We start from the raw sequence: 18,513 nt of genomic DNA on the forward strand, positions 1-18,513 counted from the left end.
AAGTAGGATAACTGATTTCTGCTGAATGGTTCTGTTAGTTCATTTGGTGGAAAATTTAAGTTGAAATTATTCAATAAAATTTAAATTTAAATAAAAAATTTATTCTGATTCAGATGATTTTCCTGTGATATTGAACAGATTTCGGATAACGATTTTTGAAACATCAAATGACACATTATGGTATTTTTACGAACTTTATTAATCAACTGACTTAGAAATTTATTATTCATTTTTGTAGGTAGGTACTACTAAAAACTGTGAACTTCTCAGTGTGCCAAGCATCAAGACAATGGTGAATCATTTTTAGTACCTCCAATAATTCATCATCTCAGCCTGCGTTGAATGATAGATTTTATAATGATACAACACCAAGGAGTTCCAGTCTGCTTCAAATCTCACTATCAGGTTAGCTTCATAGCATGACACTGTAAATATTCGTAGCCCGGTTTGGTTTTAAACACAATTTCTCCGTTTTCATCCCGATAATCCCTGTATGCTATCTCGTAGACGCATCGCATTCCAATTCTCTGGCAAGAACGAGCCATGTAAGGGCCAGTACAATCACCGTAGATCGCTCCAGCTCCAAGGATTTTCGCGATTTCTAGGTTTTGATCCATCATAACGCTGCCAAGTTTTCGTCCGCGAAATTTTGGATCGACGCTCGTGTAAGGAGTTTGATAGGCCGTTTCAATCTGATATCTTTCAAAGATGTTCGCATTGCGGGTACAATGAGCCAAGAACAAGCAAATATCTCTAAACTTTCTTGTCTCTGCAGTCTTGGCTAGTTCTATCATTTCTGGAACGTAGTCAGGTCCAATCAATTGAGCACCGCAAAATCCGGCAAAACTTCCACTGGATTTCTCGTGCGCCACGATCACTATACCGTGCTCAATGAGCCCCAGCATCCAGTCCATATCCTCTTCCACGTACTGAGGGCCATCACGATGTTCCGAGCCAACCGGATCCCCCGGATAGAACCATCGTTCCAGTCCGTCTCGTATCTGGTCCCGATCATCCGAAGTGGCGAGGCGATAAAGAAATCCCTTGAAAAGTGTTGGTTGGAGAAGATTTTCTTTTTCCTGCGGATCTAACGATGCCAGACTCAGACAGCGACTTTGGAATGAACTTGATAAATCGATCCGACTGTTAACTCCATTGCGCAATAACGACACGGCCGCACACCTCACGCAAGAACTCAGTCCGATCATACTTGAAACAAATATACTACTGGTAGTCGAGATGTCACCAGCTGTCGCGCATTGGTAGAATAACTTTGCTCTAATAAGTATCTTAACCCGTGAATGACGGGTTTAATAAACAAAAAAAGTTACTGGGGGGATATGCTGTCGGTAATGTGTTTCAAAGTCAAATCTTTGATTTTGCACAAATTAGTGAGAAATTAATGTTTTTTTAATTCCAGGAGATCGGCCTTTGAAGGGTTTGACTATCAATCGCTTAAATACAGGTTTTAAACTGTGTGATTACAACTCTCAATTGCATTAAGACGCTGACATCGGTGTTTTGCAATCTTACTAAGTAAGTGTAAAATGGTTCTCTTGAGGAAAAAACCATTTCACAAACATGTTGATTTTGTTTCTCACCTGTGAATAACGACCGATCTGTTAATTGTATGTTTGGATACTGGAACACCCACCAATTAGAACGAGAAGCCGTCTTTTAATTGCTGTGACGTTCCGTCTATCTGTCAACAACAAGCTTTCTAGGAATTCCCACTCGCAGAGGATATTAGCTAGAGTGCAGGCGCGGTCCCAGGTTTTGCTCTTAAGAGGGAGGGAGGGGGACCCCAAACTTTTTCCAGGGGGGGGGGCTTCTATACATTTTTATTGCATAACTTGAGAACTATTCGAGCAAATGGAACCAAATTAGGCTTGAAGGAGTATTTGGGTACGAGAAAGGTTTCTATGAATATTTGATACCCTTCTCTTCTTTTTTGTGGAGTGATAGAAAGATAAAAGAAGCTTCTTTATATTTTCCAGCATAATTGCAAAACGTATAAATCATATGGATCTAAATTTGGCATGGGAAGATATTTAAATACGGGAAATGCTTTTATGATATTTTGAGAACCCTCTGTTCTTCCTGTGGGGAAATTTGGGAGGGTGGGAGGGTGCACTCATACAATTTTTTACATCACTCGAGAATTCATCCAGCAAATGGAACCAAATTTCGCTTGATAGTAGTTACGAGGCTCTGTTGTGGTATGAGCCTACTTGGTTGAATGATTCAACTGAATCAAAGCAATCGAAAGATTCCTTTTAATTCAACCACGGTAAATGAAAAGTTCATATACCAGTATTTCGATAGCAACTTACTACCTTCTTCAGTGAACGTTTTCGATTTAAACGAAGAATCTTTCGATTGCTTTGATTCAGTAGTTACGAGGAATGTTTCTGTGAATATTTGGTACTACTGCCTCCTTCCAGTGGATGACAGGAAGGAGAGAAGGGGGCTCGGTTAAAATCTTTAGAACTTTAGAACTAATCAAGCAAATGGAAACAAATTTGACATGGGAGATCATTTGGGTACGAGAAATCCATGAATATTTGAACACCATCTTTTTTCCAGGGCTTGAGATATAGCTCAGTTGGCAAGTCTGTTGTCTCCTGAGCCGATGTCCGCAAGTTCGAGCCCAAGAGTAAACATCGAACACAGTTATACCGGATAAGTTTTTCAATAACGATCCGCCGCCAACTACAACGTTGATAAAGTCTCGCCTTAAAGATGGTAAAACGACTATAATCGAAACCAAAAAAAATTAAAAGAAATCTTTTTCCCAGTGAGTACATAGGAAATGGGGAGGGGGTCCAATACAATTTTCTTGGTATAGAAGTAATCAAGCAAAAAAAATCAAATTTGACATGGGAAGGTATTTGAGAACCGTAAACTGGGGGAACTTACCGGGGTGACTTTGATCAACTTGAAATTTTGGCAGATAATCATCATTAACCAAGTAAAAAGTTAAAATATCTGAAAACTTTTTACTACTTTTGAAAGCCTATAAATTGAGTTACAAATGAGCTAAATTTGGTTTTTATTAGAAAACTTTGAAGTATTGCTTTAAAATTACCAACCAATATAACCAAATTTAATATGACAGTTTTTGATGACGAAAAATGGGATCCCTACCTCCTTTTTATTTCAATATCTTGCGAATCAATATTCTTCGATGTGAGAATATGTTGATAAAAAGATGATTTTCGTATTTTTATACTTACCAATGAGTTGAAAAATATCGACTTATGAGCTCATTAAATGAATAAAAGAACACTCTAAGAAATCTCTCAATAATCTGTTCTTCCTGAGCTTCTCCATATCAGCGCAAGTTCAACACAACGAAATTTCAATGATTCTCATTTTGCAACTAAGTATAATTTCATAAATCAAATATTTGATATCAACTTTTGATAATAATTGCTATAAAATCAAATCTGATTTTGAAACTCTGATATTTTTTTTTATTATTCTGTTATATTTTTCTAATTAAGTAGTAATTCGGAAATTGGATTCGTGTTGTATAAATTTATCCTGAAATTCATTCCTCGTTGTGAATTTTGGTTGAAGAATTTTATTTCTAAATCTAAACTTAATTCTGATCTAAAATAATGAAATATGATTCTGAAATCTAACATTTGAGAATATGTTAAAATAATTACTAATTTTTACATATTTTCAAATGTTAGATTTGTGCGCTTTTTTATGAAAAACCTGTAAAATGTTGCAAAGATATTGAAAGTCAAGGTTTTGAATCAATGATCAACATTCTCGATGACAGAAAGCAGTTCTGATTTTCATGAAAAAGTTACACAAGTTATATTTTGTCCAGTTCTTTGAAAATCAAGAAATTTGACATAACAAAAAGCGAAATGTATCTTCACAGAAAAAAATACTGAGCTTTACATTTCATGTAAAATTTTATTTCATGTGAAGTTCGGTCAGATGTGTTGTATACTATAACGCAGCCCTGAAAAAACCATGAGTTCCCTCATTCGTGTCAATTTGTTGTAATTTTACATGAATTTAGCATGAAACAATGTTTGGAATCGAACACGTTGCAGTCGCGCAAAGGGTGTGTCTTATTGTTTGCAAATATTCATAAATGTAAAATAGTAAAATCCTTTAAAATTGTTCATAAAAAACATTTTTTTGTTGCTTTTGTAAAGAAAAAATTAATCATAGTTTATTACTCGATAAAAGTTTATACATTATTGGATAGAAAAGATATTTTGTTCTAAGGTACAGTTCACCGCTTGCCCCTTATTTTAAATATTTTTTAATATGAGAATAACTCTAACCGATAAGGTTGAAATGAAATCTTGCGGGGTTTCTGGTGAAATAACGAAGAAACAAACTCCACTAAGCGAAATTATTCAAGCAGTAATGCTGATAAATGTTATTTTCCATAAGGTGATGGAGTTTTTTTAGTCGTAAGTTCTCCAAAAATAAAGTTTAAAAATAAATATACAAAAAATATGTAGCGAACTAACTAGCGAATGGCGTTTTATTGCCGACCTCAGCAAGTTTCATTACTCCTTTCCTTTTTAACATTCCATCATTTTGCAAAGAACATTTCAATGTACAACGAACAAATAACAAGTCTGATATAACAAAAAAAAAATTAGTGCTACCTTTTTTGAAAAGTATTGACAATTTTTTTTCAACATCATCCATCCAAAAAGTATTGACGAAACTAAAACGAAAATTCAGATACACCCTGTAGCAGGATCGTTTCACAAACAAACACCGAACGGCCGACCGGTAAGCAGCAAGTTCGATTTGATGCGCAAAGAAAATGCTGTTTCAAATCTGGAGCTTGCAAATTTCGAGTAAACATATTTAATCAATGTCATGCTTTGTTATAAGGCTGATGGCTAGCAGTTGATAAATTATGATTCAAAAACTAGAAAGGAATACTAAGCCGGAACGGTTTTATTTTTATTGTCATGTAAATACACAATGGCATTTTATTCTTTTCGGGAATTTACGTTACGTCATAAGTCATGTAAATTTAGTAGGAATAGCTTGTTCCAATTATTTGCAGCTTAAAACATGTAAATGTACATGATTATTTAATACTGTGTAGGAATGCTGTCATATTGTGAAGATAAAGGGCGAACACGAAATTATTGTGACACATTCAACTGGGCATAACTTTTTACGATTGGGTAAAAATCAACCAAATTTTGCACATTTTCTTATTGATGTGTATTTTTTACATGCCGTCAAACTCGAAGTCGTGTTTTTCGATTCAACGAAAATGGAGGTGAACCAACGCCAGTCGAGAAAAATAGCTCTTTTCAGACACCTGTAATTTCCTGGCCTGTCGCACGGGTAGTTGGGAAAAAAGTTGAGCATTCCCCATTCAACCAGTGATTCAACCGTGTTGAAACCACGGCAAAGTAGCTGGAAGAAATCGATGACCGGAGAACAAAAAGATGGAGGCAAAAGTGAAGCGGATGATTAAAGCAAATCCCAACGTGTCAAGTTGTGATTTGACTGAAAAGATCGGCATGTCGCAGAGCTACGTCCAGAATGCAAAAAAGAGAGCTGGACTACATACATACAATGTACAGTCCTTCCCAAATCGCGATGAGCGGCAACAATCGACGGCTAAAAATCAGGCACGGAAGCGCTACGAGAAGATACTGACAAAATATGGCTGCTGTGTGATGGACGACGAAAGGTATATAAAAGCCGATTTTAAGCTAATTCCGGGGTCGGGAATTTTCACCGGCTAGAGCAATTTCGGTGTGGACGACAAATTTAAGAAGGAAAATGTCGAAGTTCTCCAAATATCTTGTTTGGCAGGCCATCTGCTCTTGCGGACTGAGGAGTGAGCCTTTCGTGACAAAAGGCACAGTAAATGACGAGATCTACAAATCTGAGTGCTTCGAGAAGCGCCTTTTTCCGATCTTGCAGCAGCACGACGAAGCTTCGCTATTTTGGCCAGATTTGGCATCATGTCACAATTTAACCCTCAAGGCTCCATCGATTAACTTTTCTTTTGATTTTTGAAGTGAATAAATGCATAAAACTATCCTTAAATTTTGGTTTGATTCTAAACATTATAAGAAAATTGACATGACATTTTCTGTGACGCATTAATTCTGTGATTGCCTTTAACATTGTTGTTTAATGTAGAATCGAAATCAATTGCGATTGAAATAATAAACTTTTTTGTCAAATCTAAAATAGTATTATAACTTTTAATTTTCGTTGTATGAATAATCTGGAAACAATATTGTCCATATGATTGGTGTGAATCTTAAAACCGCCGAGTGCTGAACCAGAATTTGAAATACGATTTTTTAATTTAAAACGAACACATACATGAATTTCATGAAATAATTTGTTTTTGAATTCATAAGTAATTTTTCAATGATGGCTAATGGATGGAATTCATAATCATGAATTCAAAATCGGAGTTATGATTCTAAAATAAAAATTATTTGTCGCAACTTGCCAAGATGTTATCGTCGTAGCCGGAGATTATAACCTACCGAACTTAACCTGGAGTTTTGACGAGGATACTGATAGTTTTCTGCCTAAACGACTAAACGGAGTAAACGCCTCAACCGAACAGGAACTGGCTGTGATTGAGTGCAATACATCTGGTTTATGTCAGATGTGTTTGCTCGTAAATGTCAATGGCAGAAACCTCGACCTCATATTTTTGATCGACCGATCGACATCATCATTCTTCAATTGATTGACTTTACTTATAAAGAGATTATCGACACAGTTCGCCTCGATACTTCTTGCAGCTTAGATTTTACGCACTGTGATACCGATCGTGTGATAGATTCGCTAGCCGAAAAAAAATTGGCACTCAGCGTTTGCCAATCTGGATATCGATAGTGCACTTTCAACTTTTTATGACCAATTTTGGGGTAACTGGGGTAACTTTATACTGCGTGAGAACACCCCTCCTAGACGACCAAACCGACATAAACCGTTCAAGCTCCCTTGGTGGAACTGTGAACTACGAAGAGGCCGTAATTCAGTTCGCAAAGCCCGGAAACGTTACTTCAAGGAGAAATCCGACCAAAACAAATCTATTTTATCTCGTTTAGAAGTTGAGTACTCAGCCCTGCGAAATGTACTGCCTTTAAACGATACATATCAAACATCGATCGCAACGTTAAGCGAGATCCATCTAGCTTTTGGAAGTTCATGAACAGCGGCCGCCTTAAAAATACGGTTCCATCATCTGTATCGTTTTATGGGTGCATCTCGAGGAGTATCAGAGAATCAGCTGTTTTGTTTGCTGAATTTTTCAGCAGCGTATATAGCACCTCAACAGCTGACTGTGCTTATACCTACAGTTGCGTTCAAAAAAGAATGAAATCGCATTAAGCTGCGCACCCACTTCCAATTTTGACAAGCTGCCATTTCTCTCTCGGTTTATATTTTTTCATGAAATTTTACACAATCTAGTTCAACTAGATTCAACTAACACTCCACAAAATTTGAGGTCTTTTCAATGACGAGAAACAAAGATACAGCTTTTCCCGTAAAAAAGGGAAATTTGGAATGGCTTCACTAAATTTGCTGTATCTTTGACAATTTTCATTGAAAAATCTTGAAATTTGGCCCAAAGATGTAAAAATGTTTGATCTAATATCAGGCCAAGTTTCTTCAAAATCGATGAACGTGATCAAAAATGGTGCCGGATTGAAAATGAGGTTCATTATCGCTCAGCAGACGATTTCATTCTTTTTTGGACGGATGTTTGTATGGAAAACATCGTAATCCATGTATTCTTGGTTTTTTCTTCCACAAAACCAAAAGTTATCACAAAGAATATTGTAAATTGCTTAAAACTTCATTCGTACTTTGTTTCGAAAGAGATAATGTTTCAACAGGGTTCAAAATAAAAAAAAACAGAGTTTCAGAAATGACCTGCTAATTATACCGATAAACAAATTTGATCCACAATTAAAGTGAATATTCTATTCGCTCTTTTGTTTCAATACCAGCTCTGTTGGAACAATTTCTATTTCTTAACAAAGCAAGGATCAATTTACAACATTCTTTGTAATAAATGTTGGTTTTGTGGAAGAATAAACCAAGAATACATAGATTACGATTGTTCCATACAAACATCCGTCCAAAAAAGAATGAAATCGTCTGCTGAGCGATAATGAACCTCATTTTCAATCCGGAACCATTTTTGATCACGTTTATCGATTTCGACGAAACTTGGCTGATATTAGATCACACATTTTTACATCTTTGGGCCAAATTTCAAGATTTTTCAATGAAAATTGTCAAAGATACAGCAAATTTAGTGAAGCCATTCCAAATTTCCCTTTTTTACGGGAAAAGCTGTATCTTTGTTTCTCGTCATTGAAAAGACCTCAAATTTTGTGGAGTGTTAGTTGGATAGTTGAACTAGATTGTGTAAAATTTCATGAAAAAATATAAACCGAGAAAGAAATGGCAGCTTTTAACCGATCCATCTCAGAAGGAGTTTTTCATAGCCGTTGGAAAATCGCTTCAATTTCTGCAATTCCTAAGTCTTGAAATGCTCATCGTGTGGAGAGCTACCGACCAATTTCAATCTTCTGCTGTTTTTCAAAAGTGCTTGAAGTTTTGATGTACGAAAGGCTCTATTCAGCAGCTACACCGTTACTTGCCGAAGTCCAGCACGGGTTTATCCGGAAAAGATCGACGTTGACCAACTTGATGTGCTATGCCAGTGGCTTTATAAATATTCGTGAAACTCATCCTACTAGTTTCGATCTGGGGGAGGAAGACTCAATAAAAAAAGAAAAAAATCTTTCAAACGTCAAATTTCTCTCATCAATCTACCGAGCAGTGCGAAGCTTCAAAATTTTACTTTCTTATTTAGAGATTTTCAATAAAACTTTTTTGATGCTGAAAAGCACTTGTTTTGCATTAAACAAGCATTTAATTAGGTTTTGTTTCACTCTGGCAAATTCTTGCATGTTCAGGCATATTACGTTGCTCTAATTTCGTTGAAGTTTTTGAAGGTGATAAATAAAAATTGCTTGATCAATGGTTGTTCTTGAAAATAGCTTGAATAACAGCTGTTGGATAATAACTTGAATAACTAGCTGTTGGATTCGATTTCGATGTTTACTGTTGAATTTGCAGCAATTAACTCAGAAGACTTAAATGTAGCACCTAAACAACTGAGTTACATGACTCGCAACACAAAATTGATCATCTTAAGTTAAAATTTGAACGATTACAAATCTTTTCTACAATTGCTGGTTTTTGTCGAACAGTAGAAAAACGATACAGAAAACGATACAGCGAATTTCATTCTTCCTCCCCCAGGTTTCGATAAGCCGTCTGGTGTTCCACAGGGAAGTCACTTAGGACCGCTTATCTTTATGATTTTCATTAGCGACCTAGCAACTTTCTTCAATCGCCAAAACTACTGTTCGCAGAATTCTACAGGATCATTGACTCGAGAGTGGACTGTGCTGCGCTTCAAGAAGACATCAATAGACTACTCGCATAGTGTGGAAAACATGGGATGGAAGTAATCGCCGATAAATGCAAGTGTATCAGCTTTTTTAGAACCAGAACCTCCGTGGTCTTCGAATACGCTTTTGGTGGCACTCCGCTTGAAAGAGTTTTCACCATAAAGGATTTAGGAGTAACCTTTGATCAGAAGCTCTCGTTTAATCAGCATATCGCGACAACAACAGCTAAGGCCTTCGCTATGCTTGGATTCCTGCGACGAAATACTTTGAGCTTTGAGGACCCGTACGCCCTCAAGACAGTCTTCTGCTATTTAGTACGAAGTGTCTTGGAATATGCGGCACCAGTTTGGGCACCCTACCACTCTGTTCATATCGAACGGATCAAACGAATTCAGAAAAAAAATTTTCGTTATGCACTGCTTCGACTGCCCTGGCGAGACCGCGTAAGGCTACCGCCTTACCCACAAAGGTGCGCTCTTCTGTCTATTTCTTCTCTGAGTCAAAGAAGAACATATTTGCAGAGAATGTTTGTATAAGATATCCTGACAAACGCTGTTGACTGTCCACAATTGCTCCAAAGCTTGAATTTGCACGCCCCTACACGCCGTTTGCGCAACCAAACCACCTTCTGGCTACCTAGAAGCAGAACAGTTTTCGAACAAAACCACCCGCTTAATCGATGTTGTCAGTTCTTCAACTTTTTTTTTGTTTCGATTATTGTCGTTTTACCATCTTTATGGCATCTGCGACTTCATCAACGTTGCAGTTGGCGGATCGTTATTGAAAAACTTATCCGGTACAACTGTGTTCGATGTTTGCTGTGCTCTTAGGCTCGAACTCGTGGACATCGGCTCAGGAGACAACAGACTTGCCAACTTAGCTATATCACGAGTCCTGTCATGTCTTCAACGATGTGTCATACTTGTTTGACCTCAATGTATCAAAATCAATGTTTAAATGTGCAATCCGTGACGTTCCCTAGCTTAAACGTAACTTTAATTTAAACATAAGTTAATTTTAACACTCGGTCTGTATGACGGCAGTCAAAGACTTAAATAAATAAATATTTTCTTTTTTATTTTCAAATTCCTATAATTCCTTCTTAATCTGATATGAAAGTTTTGTTACAATATTTGGATTTTGTATTCATTATTTTCTTTCAATATTGAAAATATTTTAAAATACAAAAAACCTAATAAGCCTCTTTAAAAAATTGGCAGTTATGATAGATTTTTTTATTATTATTGGTTTCATTGGCTCAAAATATATGTAAAGTACACCAGAGAAATTAACAGTTTTTACAATCATACTAGTTTGATCTGGGCTAATTATGATTAATCAAATAGTTGGTAAGAATCTGAGCTATTGCTTTTGTGTAGTGGACATTTTTACTACTTCTGTGATTGTTAAATTAAATGCATCTTCATTTGAAATTGTCTAATGACTTTTATTGTACAGACCTCGTTCGATTTTGGCAACACGCCCGTACTTTTTGTGTTGCCAAAATCGAATGTTGCCAAAATCGAACGGTTTTTTTCTCAACTTTTTTTTCAGTTATTTTTACAAATAAGCTATAATTATTATCAAAAACGATATTTTTAGTAAATTTCCGACCATTTGAAGTTATTTCAATTTTTTTCAATCTTGTTTTTGATGCATTTTGCACTTTCTTATTTTGTTTAGAATGTTTGTTTTCATTTGTTATATTTGCTGTTTTTGTCATTCTTCATCATTTTTCAGTTGTTTTTTATCATTTTCAGTCTTTTGTTTGAATTTGTTTTTTAACTTTTTGAATTTTTCATCTTTTTGCCATTTTTGAGTACTTTATAATTTTTTTGAAAACTTTTGTTTTTATTGTTGCATTTTATCACCATTTCAGAACATAAAACCGTATTTATTGTGTTTATCTTAATTAACTTGGTCCTGTTATAACGAAAACTAAAAGGTAATGTTGTTTTTAAAAACCGTTCGATTTTGGCACATGTGCCAAAATCGAATGTTGCCAAAATCGAATGTTGCCAAAAACGAACGGGGTCTGTATTATGAAATAGAATAGGGGTTTGAGATGCTTTTTGTCAAAATCGCGCTTGCTATTAACAGTGTCTCAAGAAATTCAAAATTTAAATTTAAATATTTAAAGGTTATCACAAAAAAAGAAAACCTTTCACTCGTTTCTAATTTTTCTATTTAAATCATGATTAACAGGCAATGGTTTAGGTACTTTAACAGACAAATAATCTAAAAAATTGCTTTTGCCTCTCTTTGTTTTTAATTTGTCTCTCAAGTCTGTTTTTAATTTGTTACTATATAAAAAAAATCAAAAATTAGATTTTATTACCTATCCAAAAATCTGATCATTGTTTCAACTAATTTTGTGCGCAGAATGTTTTTCAATATGTTAATCTATCATTCCATGCCTATGACAACTATTTGACAAGCATTTTTAAAGAGCTACATCTACGCTCAAGCTTTAGAACAGGAGAAAACTGGCAAAGGGCCCAATTTTCTAAAAAATAACCACTTCTCCTATCAATTCCCATCATGTACAGATTAAGAGCTTTCTACTCATGTGTGTCAAGCTAAAATCTGATCATTTTGATTTTTTGAATTACGGAACCGGCCAGATGGGCCGTGGCCAATGAACTTCATGACCTTCAAAATCATGACATTTTTTAATTTTCCATGACAGTTGCGCAATTCAAAATTCGAAAATGTCATTCCGACAGTCATAGAACCAACAGAATCTTTGACTATTATAAGGTCAAAAATGTAATCGAGATGAGAGAAAAAGATTAATGTAAATTTTTGACAAATGAAATAATTTGCAAGCGATTCTGGTTATTCAAGAAAATCACAATTATTAAATGACATTTTTCGGAGCGACTGTCATTGCAAAATTGAAAAACAGTATCTCCAGTCCTTTAACATTTTTTTAGATGACCGTCAATGTCAATGAGATCGCTTCGAATGTCTTTGGAAAATTTTGTTGCGATCTCGACTGTCTTTTGGATGACATTCGCATCACTGATCTGAACTATAAAAATATCTTCAGAATTGTAGAATTTAATTTTTTCAAAGCGTTGTATTTTGGAAACTGAAATTAATGATCCAAAAATAAATCATTTTCACTGAGCCATGCTTACATTTTAAACGTGTGATAAGGCGTTTTTTTTTTTTTATTTTCAATAAGTTATTTTCCTCAATTCTGATTCTTTTAAAAAGGCAATATACAAGGAAAATATTTTTCATAACTCTTCATTTAGCATAAAAAAAAACTTTACAGATGAGAAAAACATTTGGTGACTTATTGATGTTTCATTGAAAATTCCTTTTCCACGTGAAAGAACATGACAAAACTAAGATCATAAGCGTATGGGCATATTTTTGTTATGAACTTTAGGTTCCCCATCGATGCAATAAGCGGGTTTTTGTTTAATTATGTAAGTAATTTTTTTAAATTTTTTCAGCTTGATAATTTCTATTATATGATGCGTATTTAAGTCAACAACATATGGAAAAATATGCTTACGCAAAGCGACGATAATGCCAGTTGGATTGAGATTTTTATCTCAACACACATCTGAGATATTGAGAGTGCCCACATTACTCCATTATTTTGAATAATTTTGTATAAATTGCCAAAAATAAATATGGATTTGAAACTTTTAGTCTACTTTTTTGTATTTAGGGGAGATTAGGGCATAACGAGCACCAGGGCATAGTGAGCACTTCTCTTTTCTACAAAAGTACGTATTTTCTTAAATAAATTTTAATGAGGATGAGTTTCGTACTTCTTATAGTATTAATTTCTCAGCAAAAAAAGATATCTCTTTTTTCATTTTTACAAAAATATTTAGAAGAAACCAGCTAGGTTCACAAGTGACGAAAATATTATACTCTCTTATGATCTTTAAATCATCTTGATCTATAATTTACGCTCTGCCACCTGATGTACATATTGTTCCTCAATTTTCCCCATAATAGTTTTTTCGATTTTTCACTGTAATTTCAAAACGCGTTTTTACTTCAACTTCTTGACACGAGGTGAAAAGGGCACCATTGATCGAGGCACGATGAACATTTTCTGTCGTAGAATATAGCAGCGAATTCAACGCGATGATGTCAACTGAACTATAGAGGTACAACTTGAGTAGTTTATCGAAATCTCTAATCCAAATACTAATATAATCTTCACATAAGCTTAGCAATAACCTATCCATGGCTAAAAATTGTTTAGCAACATTATAATTATTTTTAATTTTTAATCATCTCAGCTTACATTTCTTTTCTTCATTTCCAATTGATTGAAAAATCCGCTGATATATCTTGAATTTATAAAATTTCCATCACGATTTGAAATGTAAATTCTCGAGAGGAATCAAGTCACCCCAGGGATCTCTTCATTTCTTCACTCTCCCCTATGGAAAAAAAACAATGTTTCCAATTCGGTTCAATAATATTTGAAAGGTTTTATTACTCAATCGGACTTGCTTTCGGGGTGCCTCAAAGAGCTCAAAACTACGTTTCCATTTTAGCTGCCACCCTAGTGTTCATACTCAAAGCTTCATAGCATGACATTGCAAATACTCATAGTTTGGCAGGGGCTTGAACACATTTTCTCCATTTTCGTCCCGAAAATCTCTATATGCTATCTCGTAAACGCATCGCATCCCGATGCTTTGGCAGGAACGCGCCATAAAAGGTCCAGTACAATCGCCGTAGATCACTCCGGCCCCGATTCGTTGCGCTATCTCCAGACATTTTTCCATCATGATGGTACCGAGTTTTCGTCCTCTATAATTCGGAAGCACGCTTGTGAATTGAACCTGAAAGGCTGTTTCAGCTTGAAATCTTTCGAAGACGTTTGCATTACGGGTACAATGAGCCAGGAACAGACAGGTATCCTTAAATTTTCTCGTCTTTGCAGTCTTGGCCAGCTCTGTCACTTCCTCAACGAAACTGGGTGTTATCAAAGCACCGGCACAGGATCCGGCCAAACTTCCGTCGGATTCCTCCAATGCCAGAACCACATAGCCATGGTCAATGAGGCCCACCATCCAGTCCATGTCTTCTTGCGTGTACTGGGGCCCATCTCGATGTGCCGCATTCAACGGTTCTTCCGGATAAAACCATCGTTCCAGTCCATCCCGTAACTGTTCCCGATCATCCGGGGTGGCTAGACGATAAAGAAATCCGTTGAGAATCGTGGGCTTCAAAAGTTTTTCTCTATCGCTTGGACTTATTGTTGATAAAGCTCGTCGTTGTAATAAGGATGAAAAATCGAACCGACTTTTTAATCTAGCCCGTGCTAACGAAACTGCAAAACGCCCAACGCAAGCACTTGATCCGATCATGATTGAGGCAAACCCGATACTGATTTTAGTAGAGCGATTGTGACCAGCTACCGTGCTCAGGAGGTAGGATAATTTCCCCCTCTAGGTATATAATTTACGTTAACCCGTGGATAACTGCAGGGTTTAAATCGTTTGAATAATATGAATTGGTTCGTAAAAGTTTTTCACCGACTAATCATTCACAAGTTAAAATTTCGCTTAACAGGATGAACTTCACTTACAGGGTGACAAAAAAGTCCGGTCACACAGGAAAATCTCAATATTTCAAAGAATAAAAAGAAAATCTGCTTCTGGCTTTCATAGCTTTATTCAGTAACTCATAAAGATACTTCACAGACGATATCTTGGAATTACACCACATTTCTCTGATAGAACCAGCTTCAGACGTCTACGAAAGTCGTCGCAAGCGGCGCGCACGTGCTCCATCGGCATCTCGTCCCAGATTTTCATGAAAACTCGCTTGAATTGTTTCAAATTTGTTATTTTATAGTCGTTCAGCTTCGACATTATGTATCCCCACACGAAATAATCCAGTGGATTCAGATCCGGAAATGACGGAGGCCATTCATTCATCGAAATGAAATCGGTCAAATTTTCCTCACACCACGCCTGATCAACCTTTCGGTGTGGGATGGGACGCCATCTTTCTGGGAGCAGTAGTAATCGACTTAAAACAATAGTTCAGCTTGAGGCCAGGGCCGTAGGAAGAACCGACTCATGGGGGGGGTTTTGGTGACTGATTTTTACCTATGATTTTTTGCTCAACAATACACGAACGAATACAAAAAAAAATAGAAAATTATGTTGTTAGCTATATGAATATTCATTTTTAAGTACTTTTACACAAAAAGTTTTCGTATTAAATCGTAAATTTAGAACAACTTCAAGAGTGAGCAAAATTCGCATTCATCGATGGTTAAAATCATTGATTTTTTTTGAGAGTCTGGTAGATCAAACTTGATTTGAGCATAAAATAAGCTTTTTTAAGGAGAGCCTTTCATTTATTATAAAAGCCTATTCTATAATCGAATTAAACGCAAGCCCAATCTTCAAAACTATTTTGCAAATTCAAAGATTCCAACCTTTGACGAAAATAACTCAAATTAAAAAAAGGAAGATTGGTTGATTGATTTGATTGATGCAAACTTGCACCAAACAAATGATTTTAGTTTAAAATTTGGCTTTAAAAAAAACTTCATTATTGCGGACCATTGCGGCATAATTCAAAAGTTATGAGTCATATAATGAAACCTCATTCTACAAAATTTAATACAACATTTCTCGTCACTCAAATGTATAAATTAGCGGAATTTCTGAAATACATAATGCCAAATTTTAAATATGTTTGACAGTACAGATCAGCAAATATTTTTTATAAAGAATCGATTCCATTATTGAAATCATGTAGATGAGGTTTTTTGAATAAAATTCGGATTTTTCGTATAAAACGAAAAACTCAAATTATACTATTTATTTGTGATTTTCAACTAAATTGTGTTTACAATCTAATTTTGAATAAAAATTTGGAATCTTAAAATTTAATTGTAAAGGAATCATGATATTATCTGATATTATATGATATCTCAACAATTAATGATGATTGTAAATTTTATTTTCAAGCTTATTCTTTTTCTGAGATTTGGATCTGCATTCTGAATCTGATATATAAACCTCAATTCAAAAGTTGCGCTTTGAATCGGTATCCAAATTTCCATACGATTTCTTAAATGTACAAAAAATACGATCTCCGAATCTAATTCCAGATAAGAATTTAAGTAAAGTTTTAAAGCCTTCATTCATGAATGTTTTTTAAAATTCTGTAGTTCAGGTTTAATCTTTATTCAAATTCAAATTATTTAATTTTAATCTAAATTCAAATTCAAATTATTTAATTTTAATCTGTATTGTGAATCTGAATTAAAATATAAATTTAAAATAATCTAAATCTGAGTTTTCAATTTTGGATTGCCTTTCGAAGCTTTGAATGTTTTAATGTTGTGTTATAGAATTAATTTAAAATTTGAATATAAATATTTTTTTTTATATTCGGAAAATTGTTATCAAAATAACGAAAATTTATATGAATTCGAAAAATATGATTCAAATTTAATATTAAATGTAAAATCAAATTTGAACCAGAACTTCAAAGCAGCTCTTCATTTGTATCTCTCATGATTATTCGAAATGAAAATCATTAATCCTGAAATAGATACAGAATCCAAAATACGAAAATAGGAATACAATTTTGGTTATGGGAATTATGGAATCAGAATCCCCGAAATGGGTTAAATTTAAAATTCACACCTGAATTTCTATGAACAAGTGAGGAAATTTTTAAAAAGTGTAGCAGAATTTTGAATTTTGGATGGGTTTTGGAAGTTTGGGCATTAGTTTTTAGTCTAGAATGTTACTCTTGATTAACCTTACTCTATTATCATAATTAGGTTCTGAATTTAAAATTTTGAGTTTAGAGTAAAATACGTCGATTGCTTTTTTGGATCCTCATGGGGGGTGTTTAACCCCCAAAACCCCCCCCGTTCCTACGGCCATGCTTGAGGCAGAACATTTTTCTTCAAATCCGTATCCAAGTAGTACGCTGCGTTGATTTTTACCCCTTTATCGATAAAAATAAGAGGCAGTTTGCCTCTTTTGTAAATAGCTCCCCAAATCATCACTGACGTCTTGTTTTGGAACCGGGAAACGTTAAGATTGTCCGCAGGAGCTTTCTGGAGCCTCACACTTCAAACTCGATCATTTTGGCGATTGACTGTTTGCTCCAAAACGAACAGCTTCTCGTCCGAAAAAATAGTCTCGTCTTCTGCGCGTCAACCGAGCCACTCCCGCGACCGTTGGTACCTCTTGTCCTTTGTAGCTTTGGTAACCTCATGAACCACCTGTTTTTTGTACGGTGTAAGTTTGAAATCCTTGCACAGAAAGAGGCGGATTGATTCTCGGTTCATTTTAAGGTTCCTGACCAGCTTCCGTGCAGGTTGGGCGGGATTCCGGTGAATCTGATCTCGTATAATCTTTTTCAGCCTTGGAGTTCTCACAGACCTTGCTCGTCCAGATCGTGCCTTGTCCTCGGTGCCTCCGATCTCTAGGTACCGATTTATGGTCCGGTACACGAATTTCCGGTTGATTCCGAGCCGTTTTAGGCGTTTGAATATGTGTCCGAGTTTGTACCCTCTCACATATTTAGCTATAACAGCTGTTCTTAACTCTGCCATGGCTCACAACTCAATGTAAACAAACTGCTTAGAAACGAAACTCTGCCACTTTGGGCAGCAAAGTTAGCCCTTTCATTTGACATATAGATGGCACCAGAGAGATGCAACGTATAGGCTACAGGCGACCCCAAAAAAGTGTGACCGGACTTTTTTGTCACCCTGTAATTAAAGAAAGCTAGATATGGTAGATATCATAAATAAGGCAACAAATTTTACGTTTTTCCAAGGAGCAAAGAGTTTCAGAGCTAATTTCAACTAATTTGGGGTCGCTGTTCGAAATATGCAAAAAATAATTCTATCAGCTCTTGTTTTCGAGATCCCTTTGAAAACAGGCAAAACTGGCAAAACTGTAGAACATTACAAAGATTTGCTCAACTTTCCTGAGAACCGCGAGTCATTTTGAATTCCTTAAAAAGTTATAGATGTTTCTATGTTGTTTATCTTTCCCAATTCCGA

The 18,513-nt window shown here is 35.5% G+C and overlaps 2 protein-coding genes across 2 annotated transcripts; both read right to left on the reverse strand.

The window, feature by feature from the left end:
* Positions 1–212: 212 nt before the first annotated feature.
* Positions 213–1,216, reverse strand: LOC129757020 (arylalkylamine N-acetyltransferase-like 2). The gene has a single exon (XM_055754105.1). The coding sequence runs from the start codon at positions 1,206–1,208 to the stop codon at positions 402–404; it is 807 nt and encodes a 268-aa protein (XP_055610080.1). The 5' UTR covers positions 1,209–1,216; the 3' UTR covers positions 213–401.
* A 12,714-nt stretch (positions 1,217–13,930) lies between these two features.
* Positions 13,931–14,832, reverse strand: LOC129757235 (uncharacterized). The gene has a single exon (XM_055754388.1). It carries the CDS (start codon positions 14,828–14,830, stop codon positions 14,033–14,035), a length of 798 nt encoding a protein of 265 aa, XP_055610363.1. The 5' UTR covers positions 14,831–14,832; the 3' UTR covers positions 13,931–14,032.
* Positions 14,833–18,513: the final 3,681 nt, after the last annotated feature.

Source organism: Uranotaenia lowii, chromosome 3 (genome assembly GCF_029784155.1).
Source record: "Uranotaenia lowii strain MFRU-FL chromosome 3, ASM2978415v1, whole genome shotgun sequence".
Taxonomy (NCBI): domain Eukaryota; kingdom Metazoa; phylum Arthropoda; class Insecta; order Diptera; family Culicidae; genus Uranotaenia; species Uranotaenia lowii.

Bases quoted from the DNA above. Each gene is read 5' to 3' on its own strand.
- LOC129757020 (XM_055754105.1), bottom strand. From the start codon at position 1,208: ATGATCGGACTGAGTTCTTGCGTGAGGTGTGCGGCCGTGTCGTTATTG.
- LOC129757235 (XM_055754388.1), bottom strand. From the start codon at position 14,830: ATGATCGGATCAAGTGCTTGCGTTGGGCGTTTTGCAGTTTCGTTAGCA.